The 27,333-nt window shown below is 37.0% G+C and overlaps 1 protein-coding gene across 3 annotated transcripts in view; it reads right to left on the reverse strand.

Moving 5' to 3' along the window:
* LOC150099075 (uncharacterized) overlaps nt 1–13,365 on the reverse strand; it is a 162,297-nt gene extending 148,932 nt beyond the window's left edge. For all 3 annotated transcript variants that reach the window (XM_090405059.1, XM_090405060.1, XM_090405058.1), the window contains exon 1: nt 12,922–13,365. In XM_090405059.1, the coding sequence (XP_090261185.1) occupies nt 12,922–13,059 (138 nt within the window). In that variant the 5' untranslated portion in view covers nt 13,060–13,365. The remainder of the gene's footprint in view (nt 1–12,921) is intronic.
* Nucleotides 13,366–27,333: the final 13,968 nt, after the last annotated feature.

Genomic DNA, 27,333 nt, shown 5'->3' on the forward strand with positions numbered 1-27,333 from the left:
ATATAAATACTAAAGAAGAAATTATTGAAGAGTTTCTATTTGCCGAACAACTGAAATTGACACAAAAGGTTCTACAATTTTTAAGGTTGTTAAAGACTTTAATGCTTTAAACATTCCTCTCACAAATATTATTGCATGTGCAACTGATGGAGCACCAGCTATGATTGGTCGTCACCGTGGATTTATAATACATTTAAAAGAAGCAGTTCCAAATATCTTTACAGTTCACTGCAGTGCTGTCTACAGCACTTAGCTGCAAAACAAAAGGGAATTATAAATGCTTTTATCGACAAATTAACATTCTACTAGCAGAATATTGCAAGACAAGATTTTCTACAGTTCCCAAGTCTACAAATAATAGGTGATGATTTAACATTAGATACAGATCATCATCATCATCATCAAATTCCTGACATGTACCCTCAAGGGGGTGTACAGGATATGACAGTACTACATGAAAAATTACATCATTACTAACTTCCTATCTACAATTTTCCTCCAAATCAGTCTGTTATTACTTGTCAAGACCCCAACATTATCAGATCTTATATTTCTATCGTCTAATGCACTTTGTACCGTATCAATCCACCTATATCTTGGTCATCCTCTGGGTCGTTTTCCTGCCAACCTGGCAGAGAACACTTGTTTTGCTAATCTTTCCTCTCCCATTCTATTTAAGTGACCATACCATCTGAGATTAGCTCTGCTAATGCATTCCTGGATGCTGACAATGTCAAGTTCTTTCCTAATATCCTCATTTTTAATATGATATTGCCATTGATGCCATCTGTTCACGCCTCTAATCTTTCTCAGGACTCTCATATCTGCGGTCTCTAGTCTTTGGTCAAGTGTTTTACTTCTGACCCAGCTCTCAGATCCATAAGTTAAAACTGGTTTGAACACTGTCTTGTATGCAGCTAATTTAGTGTTCCGACTAATTTCTCTCTTATTCCATATGAATTTATTCAATTGACTTCCCAACATACCAGCTTTGCTGTTTCTGTTGTCTATTTCAATATTTAATTTACCATCTTCAGTAAAAATCGTGCCTAAGTAGCTGAAATGTTTTACTTGTTCCACAGGTTCTCCATTCACAACACAGTTGACATTTTCAATGATTCTGCCTATTTTCATTGTCTTTGTCTTTTTATTGCTGACCTTCATACCATATCTATTACAACAGCTATTCAATTTAGTCAGAGAATCTTGCAGACTTGTAGCGGATTTATTTAGAAGTATAACATCATCTGCATAAAGCAAAGAGCTGACATTAACATCTCCAATTTTGATATCAGGTTTAATACCACTTTTCTTCATAATGTGATCCATATAGATAATGAATAACAGAAGGGATAATGTACATCCTTGTCTCACACCAGATTTAACATTAAACCATCTTCCTGTACTTCCTTCAATTCTAACTGCTGACTTACAACTCAAATAAAGACTAAGTATTGCTTGATATAATGCCCCATTGACACCATATAACTGCAGCGTATTGAATAGCTTCTCTCTTGGCATCTTGTCATATGCCTTTTCCAAATCGACAAAACTTAAATACAGATCTTTGTTATATTCCCATGCTTTCTCGACTATTTGTCATAAAGTGAAGATCTGATCCTGACAGCCTCTATTTGGCCTGAATCCAGCTTGTTCTTCGCTAAGCTTTTCTTCCACAATTCTTCTCAACCGTTTCTCAAGTATACTTGCATAGATCTTGCCAGGAACACTCAGTAGGGAAATACCTCTGTAATTCTCACATTCAGTTTTATTTCCCTTTTTATATATGGGTACTATGAGAGCTCTACTCCAATCATCGGGAATTCGTCCCTCTGTCCAGGCTTTCTGAACTATGCAGTGCAGCCAATGTAAGACTTTTATACCACCATACTTCAGCATTTCTGGTCGAATATCATCTACTCCTGCTGCCTTTCCACATTTCAAGCCTTTGATGGCTTTTTCTACTTCAAGTATGGATATGTATTCCTGACTGCATGCCTGGTCAGTATTTTTTACCACTGTGCTGTCATCACTGCTTGTTTCATTTAGCAGTTTTTCAAAGTAATTACTCCATACTTCAAGGATATCTTTTTCTCCTGTTTTCATGTCACCTTTATCATCTCTAACTCCTTTTACAGCACTCTTTCCTCCATTCCTAAGCTTCTTCAACAACCTCCAGAATATTTTGCCACCTTCTTGATATTTATTTTCTATACAGATTTGGATTGTTATTGTTCCCATCTTCTGACACTGAAAGAAGACTTGATGATCAGATTCAAAGATTCTGATGAGCTTAAAATACCTGATTGAGTCTCTTAAATCCATTTCTTTCTTATGTCACTTCTGTTCATCCAAATTTGTGTGAAGAATTTATTGACTTAAAAAATGATTTTGAAACTCAAGTACAATTTCAACAGCATGGATATGAAAGATTCTGGCCAAATATGCAATGTAAGTATCCTCAGCTTTGGCAAGAAATAAAATTACTACTCATTGCTTTTCCTTCTTCGAACTTGGTCAAGAAAGGATTCAGCGTCGTGTTGCAATTGTTAGCTGAACAGCGAAATAAACTACAAATAAGTGAAAGAGGAGACTCCGTTTGTCGAACATTAAACCTGATATTGAGAAATTAGCAGGATCTCATCAGACTCAGGGTATCCATTAATGATTGGCTTATTAAATAGAGTAAGTTTACATCTTTTTTTTTTTGAGCAAAGATTAATTTGTATTCAAGTAATTAATTTTTAATTAACTATCAGTTCAAATATGTTGATAGTAACTTAGGTTTGCCTAATAATATATTATAATTATCTTATTGAATCATTAAATTAGTGAAAATTGTGGAGGGGGCACCAGGCCATTCAAATATTTGAAAGGGGGCTCCAAGCAAAAAAATTCCTTTTCTTGTTTGGAGCAAAAATTTTCCTTTTATCCCTTTCTGAACTGAATTTTTTTTTCCAAGCGAAAAAAAGTTTTCTTTCTATTTATTTTATCTTTAGGTCTAAAAAAGCAAGAGTATCAAGTATTTTGATGAAAAATACATTTCAGGATAGGAATTCTGACCAACTGATTCTATATGGAATCATTATATTCTGGTAGCAAATATTCAACTTCTGAGCTTATACTCTATAATCCAATATATGCATATTATTCTACTAAGTCATAAAAATTGATATTGGTAAGATTTATACGTATAATAGTACCTGTTATTATATTAAAGAAATGGAACTACGATGTACGATACCAATTGGAATCATTCGCCACGTAATATGGGCTACGAAAGCCGAGACAGTGATTCCAATTGGAATCACTAGGGCAGAAAGGGTTAAAAAAAGAATTAAGAACCACTGAGCTATATTATCAAAATCTATTAAACCCAGTGTTAGTTATCATTTGTGACATTCATTTTTTGGTCGGAAAATCTACACTCATCACAATACAATTACAAATTAAGTCAGTTCGTGAAAATAAAGCAGCTAAAATATCCATGAAACTGAATTTACTAGATGCAAAATTTTCTCCTTGGTGTCTAAGGCATCTTCAGTACACCAATGATGAAACACAATGAAAATGCACATAATAGAAATATTTTAAAATGCACCATCATATGGTCAACAAATTTCTAATTCTAAAAAATAAATAAGTAAATAAAAGCATATATACAATTATAATAAGACAATCATTAGGAATTTACAGACTGATACAATATTTCCTAAAAAAAAGGATAACTAAATGCTATCAGATCTTAAATTCAGACAATGTACAAAAGCTTTACAGCAATTTTTAAAAACCTGTTCAACAAGGAATTTATTTGTGTAAAAGTTTTTTTTTTAAATAATTATGAAAGAGAAGGTATGAGAATGCCATCTAAATAAAAGATTCATGTATTCCATTTTTCGTGACAGGACAAAAGAGCATTATAATGTTGAGAAGCCTCAGAACTTTAACAAATAGAATCAGATATTCTCTTAATATAGAAGAGGCATTCGAGAGATTTCTTTCTCAAAACTAGAGACTGGGAGCCTAAAGGTGTTAAATGCTTTGTCAATAAAAGATTCATTAACCATGTAACCAGCCTTGATCCAAAGTGCATATTAAAATTGCATACCATTGATATACAGTGATTGGAGAATGATATAAGACTCAGGCCAGAAGAGTGACTAATATGGTAAGGAAGGCAAAACTGGAATATGAGAAGTGTTTGGCACTAAGATCCAAAGATAATCCTAGGGAATTTTTTAGCTATGTGGCCAGTAAGAGGAGAAATTATTGTAGAAGAATGACATTGTGGGATAAAAATGGGAATAGAGTGACTGATCCAGAGGACATAGTCGAGTTGTTCAATAAACACTTTACTGGAGTACTTCATCCTGGAGAAGTAAGTTTTAATACTAGAGGAATAGAGAAGGTTCGAGGTTTAAAAGTGCAAGAGGAAAGTGTGTTCCAAATACTGAGCACTCTGGATGTCAGTAAAGCTGTGGGACCGGATAGTATTTCACCACGGGTTTTGAGAAAATGGGCTAAAGAACTGACAGCTCCATTGACCTGGCTTTTCAATGAAAGTCTGGGTACGGGAAAGGTACCCAAGGAACGGAAGGAAGGTAAAATAGTGCCATTGCATAAGGGCAGCAGCAGACTCGATGTGTCTAACTATAGGCCAGTTTGAGTTTCATTAGTAGTTGTTAAGATCTTGGAGAAATTAGTGAGGGACCATATACAGGGTTGGGAAGATGAGGGTAATATTACCTCTGAGAGTCAACATAGATTTGTTAAGGGCTGCGTTTGCTTTAGTAATATGATTGCCTTTTATAATAAAGAGACAAGAGCAGTTGATGAGGGAAAGGCATATACATACTGCCATTTTTTTGGATTTTGCAAAGGCATTTGACAGAGCACCACATGATAAGCTGATATTTAAGTTGAAGCACATGGGTTAGTCAACTGGATTCAGGATTGGCTGTCTGATAGGTATCAGAGAGTTGTGTATGGTGGAGCAGTATTAAGGAGGCAGAAGGTTACAAGTGGGGTCCCACAGGGCTCAGTACTGGGACCTCTATTGTTTAACCTTTATATCAATGACATTGTAAATGGATTGCAGGGGGATATTCAGTTGTTTGTAGATGATGTGAAGCTGGGAAGGGTTATTAGTAATAGTGCAGATGTGACAGTGCTACAAGAAGATTTGAATAAACTAGACAAATGGGCAAATGAATGGGGTGTCAGTTTAATACAGCAAAATGAGGTCTTGAAGTTTGGAATACATCGATGGGAGGCTGCATACTCGATTGGAGGAGCTGTACTGGAAGAGAGAGAGAGACAAGAGATCTGGGGATGATGATTGATAGAAAACTGAAATTCAGGGAACATATCGCAAAGGTTGTGAAGGTAACCCAGAGGATTCCTGCAATGCTAAGACGGATGCTAACCTGCAGAGATAAAAGAGTTATTGTTCTATTGTATATGACCCTGATCAGACCACACTTAAGACTATTGTTCTCAAATTTGGTCCCCAGGATTTGAAGGGGATAAGTTAACTGTGAAAAGGGTAAAGAGACAGATAACAAAGATGGTTTCAGGACTGTACAATGTTAGTTATGAGAATCAGCTGAAGGAATGTGGACTGCTATCTATCTGGTAGATAGAAGAAGGAGAGATGATATGATTGAGACTTTTAAGCTGTTGAGAGGTAGCTCGAGGGTTGACACTGAGTTCTTTCGCTTGGTGGAACAGCAGGAAGGAGTGAGTGATGACATGAGTGATGCAAAACGAAGCTGTGAGCAAGAGGGTGAGGAGTGGTTTTTTTTGCATGGAGGGTAGTTCAACTGTGGAATGAATTGCCTGACAGAGTGGTAAGGGCAAGAACGGTCAATGAGTGGTATGATAGACTTGTTATTTCATAGGAAGGATAACTCCATGATGAGTCTTTTGACTCCATGGAGACCTGAATAATAATAATAATTTCAGCATTGTGCTGGCCTGGTTGGGCGTGGTTAGCATATCCACTCTCCAGCCAAAAGGCTGCGGGTTCAATCCCGGCATGGGCATGGACATTTGCGATTGTCTGTGAAAATAATAGTGGTGGTGGGTGGTAGATGGTGTTGGTATAGATGATGATGGTAGTTGCAGTTCTTTGTAGTTAGTGGCTTGTGAGGGGTGAAGACGAGTAAGTGCCCTCCCTCGAGTCTTTGGACTCCCTGAAGGTGTCACGTAATAATAATGATTTTGTTTATTTATTAATGTGAGATTTTCCTATTCCTCAACTGCCCCTTAGAACTGGTTGAACCCTTCTAATGAGGGATAAGTACTATATCCCTCATTAGGATATAGTACTGTTTGTTCACAGGGCCAGTTTGCCTGTTTGTGGGATGAAAAACCACAGATAAACTGGGGGGGACCCAGTTGTCCATGCCCGAGACCAGCTAACTTGGCTATGGCTGAGAAAGATCCTTAAGCTCCTTGCGTCGTCAAATAGGAACTGAACTTAGGACACTCCTTCCTCAGGCATATGGTTGCGAAGCCAAAGCACTAGGCTAACTGCATGGACATAATAATAATATAATAATATACTTAATCCAAATGCATGTTGAAGTCATTAAAATAATTTTTTTTTTTTAAAATTCAGATTTCATATAATTTAATTCTTGGCATAGAAGGTAATCACAGAACATAAACTATGAGCACAGCATAACAAGGTTTTGATGGTTCATGGATGTAACCATTAGTGGTTATACAAAGAGCTGTGAGGCCTTTCTACATTGGTCAAATTTAAAAAAATCTGATGATCTTTGGTTATCTTCTTTATGGCAAATACTATTGTATCAACAGTATTTGCCATAATTATTATCTTATTATAACTGTATATATTTTTGTTTATTTTTTTTTTAATCAGGAATCAGTTGACTATTTGCTGTCTTATTACATTATGGTGATGTTTTTAAAAATATTTTTTTATATACATTTTTATTGTGTTCTATTGTTAATGTACTGAATATGCCTTAAATACCAAGTCAAAAATTTTGTCCAGTAAATTTAATTTAATGTAAGTTTAAGACTTCCATATTTATTTTCACAAACATGCTAGGTTAGGTACCTATTTTGAAACAAATTAATTATTACCAGTTAACCTAATAAAAATTGCATGGCAAATGCAAGCAAGGCTATAGATATAAAGTGGCGGCTTATAAATAATATGTTAAAATATATACTTCATAGGATGCAGGTCACCACTTTTTTTACCTAAGGCTTGCATTTTACATAACAGTTTTCTTGGTCTGAGGACACCCAAGGAATGTGAAGTGCTAAAATATACAATTCAAAGTGTCAGTCATACACAAAAGAAGTGGGGTGAAATTATTGTATTGATGAAGTTTCACTTCAGGAGATAGAACATTGGAGGAAGTAACAGATATGGGAGGGTTGGCAGATAATGAGTTAAAGTCTAGAGGACATACTGCCAAGTTAGAGGTTTTTCAGTAAATAGCTATCATAATGAAAATGACACTGACTGTACAAATAAGGACGTGATACTGTCACTGCATAAATGCAGTGATCAGGCCACATCTGGTCTGAGCACAGATCTCATCATTTGAATAACAGAGTAAAACAGAAACGGAGAAAATGTCATGGTCTGTGGAATGTTAAGCATGAGGAACGGATAAAGAAATGTGTTCTGCAGTGAGACTTATAAGCTGGCAAGAGGACACTGAGATAAACATAGAGCAATTATTGCATAGGTATCAGGCCGTGGAGACAAAATAAGGGCATCATTCCTAGAAGCTGCATATGAGTGTGCATAAGCTGCATATGCATATTAGTGAGAAGAGGGGGAGTCAAGAGTTAGAAAATTAGAAAGATTTAATGATAGAGAGAATGTGTCGCGAGATTCGTAAAGTGAATTGGATTGGATGAGGCAAGAAATGAAATGGATGCGGAATGAAATTAAGAGAATTCAGGTCGAAACTATTAAAATAAATCATGATGGCATGAAAGAGTTAATGAAAGATGAGCGAGTGGCGTTGTATGGCGACTCCATTATTAAAGGTGTGCTAGAGGATAAAATGCACAAGGTATGTTTTCCAGGCAGTAAAATGAGTAGAGTGATTGAGGCATTGGATATGAGGCAGGAGCAAGCAAAAGAGTTAATTGTATTAATTGGTACAAATGATTTGAGAGAGAACAAAGAGCATGTCAGAATGAATGTCAGGAGGCTGCTTGGAAAGATAAAAGAGAATAGTGTGACAGGAAGGGTAGTCAATGTGTTGCCTAGTTATGATTGTGATGAAATGAGGCAGAGAGCAAGGATTATGAATGATATTCTGGCTGAAATGTGTGAGGAGATGGGAGTACAGTTTGTTAATGTGTTGAATGAATTTGAGGGACAAAGTGGGCTGTATGGGAGCAATGGGCTGCATTTGAGTGGTTATGGTGTGAGTCGCTTGGAGAGACTGCTGCTGGAAGGTAGAGAAGTGAATAGGGAGAATGAATCAGATCGAGAGGAGAGTGATGTGGAAGAGCAGGAGAGTAAGACAGGAGAGATTGAAGAAGTGGAAATGAATGGGGAAATGAGTGGTATGAGTATAGAAAATGAGAGAATGGGTGTGAAAGAGCAGGGAAACGGGGAGGCTCAGGGTGGACAGGGGTACACAGTGTGAGAAAGGTGGATGCTCCAAGAGGAGGTGAGAGCATGTGTAGGCAGGAAAGAAATGGGATGACCAGGGATCAAGAGGAAACAGATGAAATTGAAAAGGGTTCTAAAATGAAGAAGCAGAAAGGGAAATGGCCCCAGTCCAGCATGGAGAGATCACATTGAGTGAGTGGTATCAGTGGAACTAGCTGTAGATCCAGAAATTAGCTGTCATGTTTATATACCAATGCTAGAAATATAAGAAACAAGGCAGATGAAATGGTTGCACTAATTGCATCTGTTCACCCAAAGATTGTCGGAATAAGTGAGACATGGTTAGATGAGGACGACATCCTGACAGGAATAGAGATGCAAGGGTATGATATGTTTCGTGAGGATAGAAGTGGTAAAAAGGGAGGGAAAGTGCTATTGATGATAGAGAAAGAGTTATGTCCATACAAGGTAGAGATGCAAGAGGGAAATAGGGCCAGTGGTTTTGAGGCAGTATAGTGTGAGATAGAGGTGAATAGAATCAAATACTTGGTGGGATGTTGTTATAGACCTGGTAATGTGGATGGTGGTGATAGTGAAATGTATAGTCAAATAAGCCAAGCAAATAAGAAAAGGGTGATCATTATGGGTGATTTTAATTATGGCAATATAGACTGGAATGAAGAGATAGCAACTGGAAGAGAAGAAAATGAGTTTCTTGAGTTTTTGAGGGATAACTACCTCAGACAGTATGTAACAGAGGGCACACGAGGATTAAGGGTTTTGGATTTGATCAGAGGATGTAATTATAAATGAGGTGTTAAATCTTCCACCAATTGGTGAAAGTGACCATGAGGTGATTACCTGGGTGGTTGCCAGCAGTGCAAGGACCCCTGTGAAAAAAGGGTATATGTGGAACTACAAGGGGGGGGGGGATGATTATGAAGAGCTCAGGGGACAGCTTGCAGGTGTAGCATGGAATGAGGAGTTAGTTGGAAAAGAGATCAATGCAGCATGGGGGATTTTTAAAAACTATTTAGTAGATGCAATATCTAAATGTATTCCAAGGGTGAGAAGGTTAAATAAGGTAGGTGTGAGATGGATGAATAAAGAGATTAAGCATGCAATACAGAGAAAAAGGGCATTGTGGAGGCAGCATAAGGGAAGTGAAAGTAACCAATTTCATGAGGTCTACAAAGACCAGGCAAGAAGGGTGACTTGGTTGGTGAGGGTAGCTAAAGAGAGGTATGAACAGCAGTTAGCTAATGAAGCCAAAAAGAATCCTAGGGAGCTCTTTCGGTATGTAGCCAGCAAAAGAAAGAATGATTATGGAAGGATTACATTGATTGGAGGAAATGGTATAAAGACAGCTGTTGCAGAATGTGTGGTGGAGATACTTAATGAGCAGTTCATAAAGATCTTTCAATCTTGTGAATGTGACTTCATGGAGAGATTGAGAGCAGTTGATGATGGGGAGGAGAGACTGACTAAGTGAGCAAGAGGTGTTTTGGGAGTTGAGTAAACTAGATGTAAATAAGGCTGTGGGACTTGATAATATATCACCACGTATTCTGAAGGAATGTGCCAGAGAGTTGACACCTGCCTTGACATATTTTTTTAATACGAGTCTTACACTTGGTCAAGTTCCTAAAGAGTGGAAGGAGGGCAAGATTGTGCCACTTCATAAAGGAGGTGATCGAACTCAAGCATCAAACTATAGGCCTATCTCTGTCAGGTGTTGTGGTTAAGTTGTTGGAGAAGCTTGTGAGAACTAGGATCCAGAGTTGGGTTGACAACAATGGTATGATCATTGATGGACAGCATGGATTTGCTAAAAATCCATGCTGTCCATCATGTTTTAGTAATCTACTTGCTTATTCAAATTAAGTGACTGCTTCCTTGGACAGAGGAGAAGGATACACAGTAATATACTTGGATTTCGCAAAGGCTTTTGATAGAGTACCTCATGATAAGTTGACAGTCAAACTGGCGCAGATGGGGTTGGATATTAGATTAGTGCATTGGATTGGAGACTGGCTATCTGATAGGTATCAACATGTTATGTATGGGGGTGCGATATGCAGGAAAAGGAAAGTCACTAGTGGAGTGCCTCAGGGGTTTGTTTCAGGGCCATTACTATTTAACTTGTATATTAATGATATTGGCGAAGATTTGGATGGAGATATTCAGTTGTTTGCAGATGATGCAAAGTTGGGACGAACCATAAAGAGTAGTGAAGATGTTGTGGCCTTGCAAGAAGACTTGAATAAATTGAGTGATTGGGCAGGGGAATGGGGATGCGAGTTCAATGTTGCAAAATGTAAGGTTTTAAAATTTGGAAAACAAAGATGGGATGCAGAATTTATCCTTGGTGAGAATATATTGTTGGAGGTAGAATAAATAAGGGATCTGGGGGTGATAGTGGATAAGGATCTAAAATTTAGGGGACACATCGCCAAAATTGTGAAGACAACACAAAGACTTCTGGGAATGATGCGGAGGACACTGAAGTGTAGAAGTAGGGAGATTCTTGTTCCATTGTATAAGGCTTTGATTAGGCCACACATGGACTATTGTGCCCAGATTTGGTCACCGGGCTTTCAGAAGGATGACGAGATGTTGGAAAGGGTTCAAAGACGACTGACTAAGGTAGACCTCTGGAATGTTGAGTATAAGGAAAGATTGAGAAGTAATTTGCAGAGTCTGGTGGAGAGAAGGAAGAGGGGAAATATGATAGAGACCTACAAGTTGGTAAGGGGTTGTTATAAGATCAATGGTGGAGAAGTTCTACAGAGAATAGTGGGAGATCAGGGGAGAACCAGAGGTCATCCCTGGAAACTGTATAAAGAGGGTGTGAGTATGTGAGTAGAGGGGTGAGAGGCAGGTTTTTTCTTGCAGAGTTGTGAATGATTGGAATGCCTTGCCTGAGCGTGTGGTGTATGCAAAGAGTTTGAGTGTGTTTAAGACACGGTATGATGAGATGTGTGATAAAAGGACCTCCCAGATGAGTCTTTGACTCCATGAGGTCTTGGGAAATAATAATAATAATAATGTGTGAATAAGAGAGAGTTTTTTTTTTTTTTTTTGCATGGAGAACAGTAAATGACTGGGATGCTATACCTGTGTGTGTGTGGAGTGCACCAATCTGGCTGCCTGTGATCACAAGGCCATGAAAATAATACTAAATTATTATTATCAACAGACCCCCCATGGAGTCTAGAGACACATCATGGAAGGTCATACTCTATGCAAAAATTCTACTCCTCATTCCTTGCTCACACCCACCATATACAGTTTCCAGAGATGGCCTCTTGTTAATATCTGGAGATGTTCTCCACATCTCCAGATATTCTATTAAAAATCTTATTCGCATTAATCTGGTAATTAGGCCTTACCACCTTACACATCTTGATCATGTCTCTCATCTGCTAGGCTCTATAATTTTCATTCTTTCAATCTATTCTCATATTCCACATTCCAGAGACCAGAAACCAACTTAGTCAGCTGCCGTTGGACCCTCTTCAACAACTCATCGTTTTGAAAACCAGGAGACCAAATCTGTGCACAGTAATCCACATGGAGCATCATCAAAGCCCATCATCATCAGCGCACAATGGAATCATAACATCCTTACTTCTACACATCAGTGCTCTCCACATCATACCCATATTCCGTTGTGTTTTCCTCACAATTTTAGCAAAATGTCCAAGAAATTTCAAGTCCCCATCCACCATCATCCCCAGATGTTTCATCTAATTGGTGTCCTCTAAAATAGCCCCACCAATCCTATACTCTACATACCATCTTTGCTTCCCAAATATTAAAATCTTACACTTCACTACATTAAACTGACATCCTCATGCAGTCTACTTCTGATAACTCTCCATATGAATAAATGTATATCACTATTTAAGCATTTTCCAATGTTATTTATATACAAATTAAGCAATAATCTCCCCAAAAGGGACCCCTGGGGCACGACTACTGATTTTCCTCTTCTAGGATATCACTCCCCCCATACACAACCTGCAGATACCCCTCAGACAGCCAATCTCAAATCCAGTGCAGTAATCTGCTATCCACCATATCTGTTCAACTAGTTTGGCATGTGGCAATCTATCAAAAGCCTTTGCAAAATCTATCAAAATTTACCATGGCAAATCTAAATACAGATTATTATTCCGGGGGGGGGGGGGCTGATAATTTAAATACCAGTTAGGGTTAAAGGAATACTCTCAAGTTATTATGAAGTATACTAAATTTAATTTTTCTGTATAGCAAAAATGAAAGCTGGTAGTTGTAATTACCATGAACATTTTTTCTCCTGTATTCGCTGCTTCGTAAGGTTCCTGAACAACTTCACACATTTTATCACTGGTTATAGTTTTAATAGGCATCGATGTTTCCGTAACATTTACCGAGTCCGGTCGTAAAATAGCTGCCATAATAGCTCAATTATGTTATCCTAAGAATTTTGCATAAATCAACATTTATAATTTAAAATGAAGTAAGTAACCGCATTATTTACTTGCTGGCAATTCACCTGTTTGTTCTTTCAAAACAAGTCATTTCACACTTTATTTTTAAACAGCGCACATATTTCTAATATTGATTAAAATAACTTGATCAATTACGTGTATACGAAGTCACTACACATTTATAAATATCAGGCATTGTTAGAAAGCTAACAAAATTAGTGAGTGACATTGAATATCACATAATGTTTTAAGTTGGCAGCGAAAACTCACATTTTTCTAGGTTAATCGTCCTTACTGATTATAGCACTACTCCACATAGCGGCTGTTTAATAATACAGATAACCCGGTTTTAGACTCTGATTTTTTTAACAAAAATTTTGCATTTCTGATCAGAAAATATCTCCGTTATTCATCATATACTGTAAAGAGGAATTAGAATTTCCCTTGAATTATTTCATGTGTGTGTGTGTGTGTGTGTGTGTGTGATCATAGGCTTTTACTCGGTTGTTGTGATATATTAAAACATAGATTTAATGACTTAAAAAAACGAGATAACTTATAAAGATTTTAATGAGAATAATACAACTAGTTTCGGCTTATAACAGCCTTCCTCAGGTATTCATAAAGGAAAAGAATAGTAATAAACATTGAAGTATCTAAAACAACTGGAAATTACAGGTAAAAATTGCCACACATAATTGATACATGAAAAAACGTTTTTTATGTATCGATTATGTGTGGTAATTTTTATCTGTAATTTCCAGTTTACTTCAATGTTTATTAGTATTCTTTTCCTTTATGAATACCTGAGGAAGGCTGTTATAAGCCCAAACTAGTTGTATTATTCTCATTAAAATCTTTATAAGTTATCTCGGCTTTTTAAGTCATTAAATCTATGTTTTTTTAAAAAAAAAATAAATAAATAAAATAAAATATATATATAATAAATATAATAAAATATAATAAATTAGTATTTATTATTATTAAATTATATTTTTATTATTATTAAATTATAAAAAATCCATGAAGCTATAGACTGTACAACATAATTGTATTACATGATATAATGTATCACATATCACATATTATTATCATTATTAGACCTCCAGCGAGTCAAGGACTCGTAGAGAGAGGCCATACATCACCTACACCAGCTGTCTTACGTTTTCTTAAACTCATTCACGCTAGATGCACTCACTACATCAACCGGCAAACTGTCCCACTCACTCACAGCTCTGTAAGAGAAAAAAATAGCTCTACCACTTTCTTAACTGCATGCAAACTTAATTTCAAGAGACGCTCCTTGTCCTCTCCCTACATTCCATATAATGAAAATTTTCATTAACCAATATCCTATAATGTCCTCTCAAAAGTTTACAGACCTCTATCATATCACTCCTCTTTCTTCTATCTACCAGTGTATGCAAGTCCACATACTCTCAATCTATCATCGTAATTACATTCCATAATTCCGATTTTATCGTTATAACTCTTCTTTGTGATCTTTCCAAAACTTTATTCCTTTGGAACTCAGGAGAACAAATCTGCTCTCAGTAGTGCAAGTGCAGCCGTATTAAAACCTTGAAAAGAGATAAAATAACTTCCATATCCTTACATGTCAAATGTTGGTTTCAACATCGCATTATGCTCGGAGTTGTATTTGCAATTGTGTTGTGTTCTCTGAAGTTCAACTTTCTATCCACCATAAATCCACGATCTCTAGCCTCGTCAGTTACTCGAAACATAATCCTACCAATGCTATTGGATATCATGTCACGCCGAAGTGCATAACTTTAAACTTACTAACATTGAATTGAGGGCCATTATCGTTTGCCCACATTTCCATCCTCTTCAAATCACCATGTAAATGCGGTATATCAGTAGCATATTTGATTAACATGCCTATCGCTGCATCGACAGTAAACAACTGAAGATCTTCTGTCAGCCCCTTTCCAATATGATTAGTGTATAGATTAATCAACAATGGTCCAGAGTCTGAACCTTAGAGCACACCACAGGTCACTTTAAATATGGCAGATTTCCATCTCCCATTTATCACTTTTTGATAATACCTATCCATCAGAAACCCAATTATCCAAGCCAACAGTTTATATTCTAATCCCATGTTGCCTACTTTATGCAACAGCCTTTCTTGTGGAATCCCATCAAATGGCTTAGCTAAGTCCAATGGTATCATAATGTACCGTTCTCTTTATCCAACCCATCCTTAACATTAGTATAAAATATTAGCAAATTGTTCAGGCACGACTGCCGTTTAGTAAACTCGTGTTATACCTTTCAAAGGGGAGGAGGTGGAGAGAATCCAGAGACGAGTGACCAAGATAATAGCAGGACTATGGAACGAACCATATGAGAACAGGTTGAAGATTTGTGGGCTGCAGAAATTGGTTGATAGGCGGAAAAGGGGTGATATGATTGAGACATTCAAATTACTGAAGGGTTTCTATAAGATCAATTCAGAAGATATTTTTGAGAATAGGACTGGTAGTGGGAGGACTAGGGGCCATCCATGGAAGCTTGGTAAGAGTGTGGTTAGCAGGGATGTTAGAGCTAGGTTTTTTACTTGGAGAGTGGTAAATGAGTGGAATAAGCTGCCGGAATCTGTTGTGGGTGCCACAGACTGTAAATGAGTTCAAGGAGAAGTATGATAGATACTGTGTGAATGTTGAATAGTTGTTCTTGACTTGATGTTGGGCCTCCATCGATGAGTCCGAGGACTCCTTGGAGCTGCCCGTAATAATAATAATAATAATAATAATAATAATAATAATGTACAAAGTATATTTTCTTTGTCGACTAATTTTTTTATATGCGAGTTCTTACCAACATCTTTAAAATTATCGTAGAGATACTGATAGGTCGATAGTTAGATACACCAGCCTTTGCACCACCTTTGTCCAATGTGATTATTATACATTCCTTCCATTCCTGTGGGATCTTTACTGAGCTCCAATCATACAAACATGTGAAGGTGTTTAAATTGTTGTTCAAATTGTTGTGAAGGTGTTCAGCTGAACATTTCTTTAGAAATGTGCTGATAATCCATCTTTCCCAAATGCCGAATTCTTATCCAGGTTATGTAACAGCTCGAGAATCTCCTTCACATGCATCTCTTTAATGAATGTTGTGGTAGCACTGTACGCTATGTTAAATACACCAGGTTAAAAGATCTTCATGAAGTGAGCACTCATCATTGTCAAGTCACAGATTAAAAAGAGCCAATTCCAAGGAATCTGAATTCTGTTGATAATAAAACAACAGACTATCAATCACTGTCTGCACTTTCTACAGCAACTGCCATAACGATGTTTCCAGAATAAAGTTATCGATTCGATTCACTTCATCAACTAGAAAGTTTTTTTTTCTTTTAGAAGAAACTGCAGTTCTTAATTCCCGAAACTCCGCAAAATCGATCCTAGAAGACATAAAAGCACATATCAATAAATAGTTGGGATTTAGGAAAAGGTTAGAAACATCGTACTCGGTAAGAAAACGAAGGTGAAGTCCTGGTGCCTACTATCTACCGATTTCAAAACAAAAGATAGAACTAAAAGATTGTCATTTGGGGAAGGAATGAAAAGAAGTTATCAAAAAAAAAAAATCAGCTAACGCCTTTTTATTCCCGTATATAGGGAATAGGCGAGGCCGTTTAGCCCTATCTAACTTATGGAGACTGAGTGGGCAGTTCAATCTCCACTGGTACCCAATCAGAGATAGCTGGCCCAAGGCTATCACTAATTAAGCGGCACGCAGTGAAGAGAAACGGCTCAACAAGTGCCGCCATCTCGTGGTCCCTAACTCTAACACTCGTATTTAATGTCTGAAAATAATGTGGGTTCTACGGTCGATTTTCTTGAGTTTAGGACGAAAAACCAGAGTTTAAAGAATTAAAGAATGTATTTCATTGCGATTTCCGCAAAGTCTAAAGACATTCTAGAAGGTTAGTCAAAAGTAAAGAATGCGGGGTCGGTTAACATGATAAATGGTAATATAAAGCAGAAAACACGTGAACTCTCAGTGGGCAATGACGTCACTGATGTACCCAAAGAAATGAACAACCTCTTTCCAAACTATGGTACTTTTTGTTTTTTATTCTGCAAAGGATAAAAAAAAAAAAGGAAAAAAATGGGATGTGACTATATAAATGTCGAAAGCTAAACATTATCATTAAACATAAGTTACAGTTCTTTACATATATTATTAATAAATATTTCGAACACGGAAAATATATAGAACACAAACATTGCTTCAGTTATTCCGCCATTTAAAGGAGGTAATAGAAATGAAATCAAAAATTACAGACCAATATTTATAATATCCACAATCTCAAAGATTACTGAAATCCTAATAAAAAAAATAATTAAAAAAAACGATTAAATAGCAATCTAAATACCATATCCTTTTACGGATCTAATCAATGTGGCTTTTGATCAGGATACAATACCGAAAAAGCGCTATTGGAGTTCCCTAAAATAGTTTATAGTGGAATAAATACAGGAATGTACACTGCAGCCGAAGGCGTTCGACTGTGTTCATCATGACCTACTACTACTGAAACTGTTTAGATAAGGCATTAGAAGAGTTACTAATAACCGGTTCAAATCCTATCTGAATAATAGAAAACAATATACCAGCTACGGCACATTTAACAGCGCAACAAAAATAATTAAATACAGAGTCCCGCAAGGTTCGGTGCTAGGACCCATCCTCTTCTTAATATATGTTAATGATCTGCGCGAGTACAAACTTTTTGTATGATGATATCCTTCGCTGACGATACGGCATTAGTATACACCGAAACGACCTTTGATCTAGAAAATCGGATTAATCGTAATATGTGGAAACTAAATAAGTGGTTTAGCAATAATGGACTTAAAATTAATACCGATAAAACGATATATATGTACTTCACGTTAACAGATAAGCTAAAACAATATAACCATAAAATGGCATGAAAGGAAAAGTAGTGACATCCAAAATTGTAACTGCAGCTTTGTCAAAAAATCAGTCAAGTATTTGGGCCTCCACATCGACAGCAACCTAAAATGGAACTCCCACATTACATTTTTAACAAATAAGTTGAAGTTCGTAATTAACAGAATATATTCTGTTAAAAAATTTAAGAAAGTTAATGCGCAGCATTCTTAAGATGCTTATACTATTCTTGGGAAATTTCCTCACTGCAATATGGATCACCTGTTGGGGAGGAGATTATTACAAACGATCTGCTTCCATTGATACGAATACGAAACAGAATAAGAGCTATAACCGTTACTGACTTCCCACATTCACCCAACGATCTGTTTGCCATTACACAAACTGTAATGTTTGCCATTACACATATAATAATACAACCACAAATATATGTAAGAAAGAACGTTGTAAGTTCTTCGGTATATAATGTAGACTAGGATTACGCTGTGGCCGGGAACTTGCTGGCAGTACCCAAGGCAAACAAAGAAATTTTTCATAAATCTCTTGAACACCTAGCAACAGGCAGCTACAATAAATTGCCGAATGAATTCAAGTCTGTAACATCAGGATACACTTTCAGAAAAAGATTGAGACACTACCTCATGGGGCTAAATAATGTTGACATTTATTTTAAACATATCTTATAAGAGTTCACTATTACTTACATATCATGTCCAATTATGATACTAATCTATTAACAAGTACAGGGTGTTTCAAAAAGAATGTCCCGATTATAAAATTGTATATCTCTGCAACCACGAACCACAAGCGAATGCGACTTGTACCATGTGACCAAATGTTGAGTGAAACTTTAGGCTTTACTTCATAGTTGGTAATGTATTTCGTAACTGTACCACATTTTCATTATTAAATATAATTATTTGAAATCGGGTCATTCTCTTTGAAACACCCTGTATATTCCATGTTCTATGAGCCATCATAGATACAGTCACTGGATTTTGCAGTGACTCTGCTTGCATATATGAGAAAAATATTTTTATTTGTCTATAACAAAATAATCAGCCAAAAATAAATGTAAAAATCAACAGAAAATATGATAGAAATGCTTGAATTGTACATTTATAAATATTATGTATACGTGATGAGAATAATAAACTTTGTATAATTTTAGAGGGAAGAAAATTTACCTACATTAAATAAAACACTCATCTGAGGAAATTTGTGAATTGGCAGTAGATTGGCTTTTTCAGTAGATGATGATACAATAGAACATTTCTAGGTAATTTCTAGGTAAATGTCTTCCCTTAACCGTTGAAAGCACTCAATGCTAAATGCCTCCTTTGAGCTTCTACCAAAATTGATCACAAGAATCTTGCATTAACATTAAATCTGTCTTGGCACAAATGTGTTATCATTTTTGAACTCCCTCGGCATCCAGAAAACTAGGATTTCTCCTTTATTCAAGAAGCTAATTCTGAACAACTTTATAAAAATTGCACATCCGACTAGCTGTGGAATATTACTCTCACATATGGGACTGTAACCCTAAGAGCTCCCTAAAAATGTTCAAATATTAATATAGAAAAGAGCAATTACAGTAGACTGATCAATGATCCATTGCTTACCAACTCACTTTCACATAGGCGTCTTTTGTCTACAGCATGAGTCTTCAAAAAATATTTCGATCGTCACGTCGACTGCTGTCTACCGGAACAGTCTATATATATGAGGATCTTTCTCAGATATAGCCAAGTTAGCGCAGGGTTTTTCCTTCCACAAAGCAGGCAAACTGGTCTTAAGAACACAGCGCTTCATAGACAATTACACATGGTTGAGCGTGGGGTAACGACCCCACCTCGTAGTGAGTTATGAAACCCAAAAATGGGAGGCCAACGTCCTACGTGGGGCTGTAGTACCAAAGAAGAAGATATAAAACTCAGCTAACGCTATTCTTCTTCTTTATCTAGTGATAAAGAAGCTGGCCCAAGACTATCTAGTGATAGTCTTGGGCCAGCTATCTCTAATATCATGGCGTCCAGTGAAGAGAGGCGACTGACAAGTGCCGCCATCTCGTGGTCCCTAAGCCCAATGTCTGAAAATAGTGTGGGTTCTACGGTCGATTTTCTTGAGTTAATAGGACGAAAAATCGGAGTTACCAGGAGGAAAAACCGTCTTGCCCGTTGATCGAATAACTAGGGAATCGGTCGAAAAATGGTTATTAAAATTCCTCTAGTCGGCGACTAGAATCGAACTTACGAGGGTCTATCTTCGGGCACAGGAGCTATATATATGTACGAGGGTGGCCTGAAACGTTCTCGGCCTCGACCATACATGGCAACACTATCGGAGAGATTTTTTTTTCCTAAGTTGGTATATCTGTCATAAGCAGACATGTGAAATTGCAAGTCATTCTATCAAACTGATTTTGTGCGTCGATTTATTACTATGGATGAGACTTGGATTCACCATTGCACAACAGTCAAAACAGTGAACAGAAGCCGGTTGTTTAGCGCCAAAGAAGACAAAGTCGGTTCCATCAGCAGGAAAGGTCATGCCATCGGTGTTTTGGGATGCTAAAGGCATTTTGCTTATTAATTATCTTGAAAAGGGTAAAACAATAACCGGGGAATATTATTCCGATGTTTTAACCAGACTAGACGAAAAAATTCATGAGAAAAGACCCATTTGCAGAAGAAAAAAATCATCTTTCATCAGGACAATGCACCTGCTCACAAAAGTGTTTTGTCAATGGGAAAATTAAGGGATCTGCACTATGAATTGTTGAAACATCCACCCTATTCCACAGATTTGAATCCCTCTGACTTCTATCTCTTCCCAAAACTAAAACTCTTCCTCGCTGGTCAGTTTTTTCTTCGAATCAAGAGGTGATTGCAGCTGTATAGGGGTATTTTGCAGATCTTACTGAGAACCATTACAGGGACGGGATAATGGCACTGGAGTAAATGTATTAGTCTTAAGGGAGATCATGTTGAAAAATAAAAATAATTTTGAAATGATAAATAAGTTTTTTCATTGTTAGGCCTAAAACTTTTCAGACCACCCTCGTATATAATATCTATATATATATATAACCCTCATCATTCTTCTAACACATTGGCCATCTTAATCAGCTCTCCAAGTACACTCTGAATGTGGGCATAACCTTAAGTCCCTTTTTCTATAGTTGTTCCCCCCCCCCCGCCCAAGCACATGTCAGCTTCATACCCTACGACACCACAATGGTCCCAGCTGCGATGACCTCCAGAATATTTAAATATCTTTTCCAATATTAGATTATCGTTTTCATTCTCTTGATTCCAACGTAACAATAAAACTCAGCCATCAAACTAACGTCCAATTGCTATCACCGTAGTACTCTCGAAAGTGATCGCGATCATCAACAATCAGCTCCTTGGAGACCAGCGAATTAGCGACCACCAATAATTCAGCCATTTTAATTGTACAGTCGATTTCCTTGCTAACCTTATCCACTTTTCGACAAAAAGCGTGTAAAAATTTGGAGAAACGCATGCAGCCACTCTTCAAAGCCATTCGATTGTGTCTGGCATTGAGAGCTTCTGAACGAGTTGCCAGCTTCTTCTGTGGTCGTTCGTTGCTTGTCACGACAGATTGTTTCCTCAAATCAGAATTATTTATCAGAGCTAGATAAATTATTCTCGCCCATGCTTTTCCTCCTGTTCATAATGATGGTGTCACTTTGACTTTAAACTTTATTCATAATTTTAGCTGATGCCAGTACTCTTCATTCCAGAAACTCTGTACTCAAATTAGAAGTGCTAAGATCTTCCATAAGCAATAACTTAAATCCTGGTCTCCTCACCATTCTCAAGTGAGGCGAAAATAACTTAGTGAATTTCAATGCTATTAAAACCACTCCTGTCTTATTATCCGTAAGAACAGGGGCGAATGCTGGTCTTAAAATTCACGCTTGCTCTTGTTATCATTCAGGGAATGAGAGGTGTGATTGAAATCTGATTATCGGAATAATGAATTACGGTATTTAGAAATTTATGTACATTTAATCATACAAATACAACATTTATTTTACAAATGATATTCTATATTTTTCAATTTAGTTACTTGAATACAAATTCTACCCTATAGTTCTTTATGAAATCGGTCAATAACATCGTCATAAAAATTTGATTGTAACTTCGTTTTTCCAAGCAACACGCACACTTGTAAAGGCTGGCGAGAGCTACGTTGACTGCGTATGGCCTGTGTTTAAGCAACAGAGTGAGACGACGTGAAATGGCTATGCGCGCGCATGAAATCACACTGCTGCTGCGAGGACCTGGAAGCTCACACAACCGAGCAAGCCAAGGTAGCTTTGACTAGACGAGCAAGCATCGGCCTTCGATACACAACGCAAAGTTCAAGTATTACCGCGCAAGCAAGCTTAAAACGTCTTCTGTCTACAAAAATAAAAGCCTAAATGGAATGCTTATAAATGCATGCATTTATTATCATATAAATATATAAATATTACTTCTTTCTCAATTAATGAGCTTGCGCAGCAAGCATAACAAGCATGGAGAATTCGCCACTGCGTAAGAAAGATCCTAATTCACTCCACTTACTTTTGATCCTTCAATACCAGATTTACCTTCTTGGACTGACTATGACATTCAGCTTTTTCTGATATAAACATATTACATCAAAAGTCTCCTCAGCCTCCAAAAACTTGTTCCTTTTCGTTTAATAAAAAAACAAACATTACTTCTCTCCTTGATCACTCCTAACACTTAAGTCTTAGATCCGACCAACGTTTTAATACTGTTCTCACATTTTGGGTGGTGCACCCAAAACCACCGCAAGCATTCCTGATGACATACATAACAGGATGATCTGCTTAATAGGCAGATTGTGTACTTTCATGAGCGCTACCATTCCTCCAGTTTCTTCTTATTAGAGATGTAAGAACTAGTGCAGCCACTGGTGAACACACACACTCTCCAACTTCAAACACACTAAACGAACTTCATCTGCTTTATCCCATCCACCTCTCTTCTTTGGAACAATGGCTACCCTACTATTTTTTCCCAGTGAACACACACAAAAAAAAAAAAAAAAAATCAGTTACTGCCTTTTATTCACCTATAGGGAGTAGACAAGGCCGTTTTAGCCCTAACGTTTGGAGACTGAGAGGGCAGTCTCATCTCGTGATTCCTAATCCTAATACCATGATTACTGTCTTGAAATAGCGTGGGTTCTATGGTCGATTTTCTTGAGTTTACAGAAGGAAAAAAAAAAAAAAAAAACAATTTTCCTGGTTTTCGAAGCGGAAGACAGAAACCGCATGACCGTGCCAGAGATAGACTAATTCAGGAACCGGCCGGAAAAAAAAAAAGTGTAGTAAACGTTCTTCTAGTAGGCGACAGTTGAACTAGCGAAGCTTTTTCTTCGGGCGGTCTAGCGCCATGAACGGCACACGTCACTTCCGCTGAGCCGCACACGAAGTTCTGGAGACTGAGGGGGCAGTTAAACCTGCATTGAATACAATTCCCAACTTATTAAGAACCACATTAAGAGATTACTTTCCACGCATAGCAATATTGTGTTATACGTCGTGTGACATTTCTTGTGTGTGTGATCATTGTAAAAGGAAACGTCACCAAAAGAAGAAATGTCACCATACTTGCTGTAACTTCAATATTTTGAAGTTACAGCACGTTAAGAATGATTTCATGTAACTTATTTGACTAATCTTTTATCCACCAAAAAATTATATTTTTTATACCTTTGTTTAATGAGAGAAGAAATGAGTAATTGGAATCAGTGGCGGCCCATACATAAGCACTGTGACACTGCCGCACCCTGAAGGAAAAAATGAAAAATTTTAATTTTGTTTGTGTTTATAAATAATAACAATGCTTACAACATTATATTAGTGCAGTACAACATGTTAAAGGTTACAGCTTATATTTTGACATTGATTGAATAGTTAATAATTGGAATTGTTCGATTAACGCTTTAATTATGAAACAAATGCACTACGATCTAACGCCGATATTCGTTTGCACTTGTCATTGCACGTTACGTCATTAAATACACTGCTGTCTGGGCAGTGTATCTTATTATTGCGCGCGTTATTTCTGTGAGATATGAAAAGTTTATTATTGGTGCGTGTGCGTGGTGAACTATTTTTTGTCAATCTTATTTTATTTTGTTAAAATAACATATAATTATTTATTTATTATAGATACAAGGCTGAATTATGAGGAGTGTCACTGTTGAAAATATGAAAAGAATTATGAGCTTAGCGGTTTGCCTGCCTGGTTTGATGAAGAAGTGTTTCCTTTCTTTTTCAATTGTTTTTCTTTATTTATTGAGGTAAAATTTTAGAAGATTCGATGTTTCCATAGTTCAATTTAATTACTCTTCGAAATGGCCGCTCTTAGCTAAGCTGCACCTCCTAACTCGTCGACTGCGGAATGTGTGAACGTATGACGAACTGAGATCATTCATTAAAGTGCCTTTTAGCATTAGTAGGGACGTGACAATATGCAGCCAAAAGATTCGATCCTTTTAGCAAAGCATACATCCAGAGAATAATTGAAATTTCGATCTCTGAGAGTAAAAGAAATCTGGCATTTTAAACTCAGAGGCGTATCGAACTGACTTCAGCTTATTCAACCAAAGTTCGATTTCGTCATTTTGTTTCTGAATGATTAGTCTGCAAAATAAATTTAAAAAAAAAAAGGTACGATGATTTAATTCTAAACGTGTAGATGGCAGCACATACGAATATGAAATAGTTTGATTTTCAAGTTTATCAAGCATGATAAACTCTGAATGCGCGTTTACGTCCTCTGTTTCAAATTATTATTATTATTATTATTATTATTATTAAATTTTGTGTTGTTCAAAGCAGCTCTTCTAAAACTGCTAAATGACATGTCCAATACCAACAATAAGCACAACTTATACATCAATCAACGAATCGTTTCTGGAATATAAAATAAAATAAAGCAAATGTTTAAGAAATTGTAACGCTGGGCGATTTGAGAAATCACTGGTAATTTGGTCGGTTTTCAAGCAATTTGGTCGGATGAGTAATTTGGTCGGTTTTCAAGCAATTCACAAAATGAGTAAGCACTTATTCTTGTCCCCTTCCCCCCACCCATCCATATGCATATCGCTATCCCACTGTGGCTGACGGGCATCACTGGAACTTTGTATTCGGGATCTTTACTGAAATGTGTCGAATTGTTTCAATTTCATTTCGGTCCGACCGTTTTCTTAGTGGCACGGTTAAGCTAAACAAGATTATTTGTCCACAATATAAGCTGACAAAGAGAGCCAATTTTATTTTGTCGCTAATACTGTTCGACGGAAACTAAAATGACGCGACTAATTTAAAGAGAGATCATAAATACCATCAAGTAAATGAGGAATTCGTTATAATTTTGTATCGTTATGCTAATAAAAAATGATCAGAAATTATCCACTCTTGCACCTGTAAATTGGTGGCTTACAACGTATTCCTATGACCAGATATACGGTCGGATAAGCAGCGTCTTATAACTGCTTACGTACGATACAAATCTGATCTGGATGAAACTGTGTTGGAGCAGAGTAAGTTGATATGCGCTCTCGCAGTGAGGATTACATCCTGTCTGTGCAACAAGATGCGAAGTATTCGATAACAACGAATCAAGTTACATCGTCAACAAATTACAATGGTCATTATTCAGTGTTGAATAATACTATAATAATAATCAATACGTGCGAATGAGATTGAGATGAGAATGAGAGTTTAGTACTGTATTTCAACTCCAACAGAAGTAAGATGCTGCACTCAAAAACGATGTAGAATAAGGTTACAAAAAGAGCAACTATCTTGAGTCATCATACTGGAGGAGAGATAACACTTCATATATTACACGCCAAGCCTTTAAAGCGAAAGCTTTTAAAGCATGGAGAGTGCTTTACAGGCAGAGCTGAGTATTTATAGGCGGTTAACCAGAACAAATAGCAATAAAGCGTTTCCTAAAGAGGCCCTGTGCAACAAACGCGATTGTGCTATGAAAGCCTCCGATCCCTTTGAAAGAACAAAATCAACCATGCTCGTTAAATCTCGATCTCATTCAAGCCATGTCGAAATTAGCTTCTAATTTTATTAACAGTGAAATACATTTGGTGGCTCTTCTATAAACTCCACCATTAACCTCGTGGGAGACTGGGGGGGACTGCACTTCCCCATTTCATCAATGTTTGTCATCAGAATAACAGCGTAGCACAATGAAAGGGTTTTGCTCAAGGAGGCAAACGCAAAATTTCCATCCCAATTATTTGTTGAAATGCATAAACAATGGGAAAGCATTATGAAAAGAAACCCCCTCCCCCCGCCTCTTCTAGTTTAGCTCACGAGAACAACTGCTCCTTACCCTACCCCCCACTTCGTTACGCCGCTGGGGTGACAATTGTGATAACTTCACAAGACTCCTACGAAGCCGTTATTAAAGCTAGCAGCTTGAAGCTCCTCTGCACCATCGTCAACGATGGGATATTCGAGCTCATCAGGAATTTGAAGTCTCATGCGAAAGAACGTGTCCTCAGTTTCCTATTCGTTACTTAAATATCAGTGAGTTGGCTACATGCTGCAGCATTTTCTAATTTTATTTACAATCCCACCTCTGGAATCTGGTCTTGGGTGCAGAGATGGAAAACGTTATTTTAATGAAACGAATTTTCATTTTTTCGTTAAGTCCCAAATTAAAGTACAGAATCATGAAAAGCATCGTGCGTACCCGAAGTTCATCTGGATTAGAAAATGGAAAGGTGACTGTATATAAATATGAACAGGGGGAGAGTGCAATTACTATGCAAAAAAAAAGGGGGGGGGATCGCAGAACCTTTAGCCATAATAGAGACGGAATCCTTAAATTATTACAAACAACATCTTCTAATGTGTGTAGGAGGACAGAATAATCTTTGGACTAAATGGCGGTAATTTCTTATTCATAACGATAAATTATGAAACTTGTTGGCGTTGAAAAGGAATACTTTTGTGCAGTATTTCTTGACGTGATCTGGGGATTACATTTTTCGTGTCCTGTTATCTGCTTAAGAAAATCTCCTGTTTGATCTTCATTTTTTTTTTTGAGGAAAATACTGACTTATATAACTATGTAAGCAGTAATGGACTTAATGTCATCCGTTCACTGCACATTGTAACACGGCAAGATTAATTTATATATATATTTTTTTAGTTTCGATCAGAATTACGAAAGTTTGCAATGAAATCTGTGATTTCAGTGC

This window comes from Typopeltis vanoorti, chromosome 15, assembly GCF_054136105.1.
Source record: "Typopeltis vanoorti isolate ZY-2024b chromosome 15, IOZ_Tvanoo_1.0, whole genome shotgun sequence".
Lineage (NCBI taxonomy): Eukaryota > Metazoa > Arthropoda > Arachnida > Uropygi > Thelyphonidae > Typopeltis > Typopeltis vanoorti.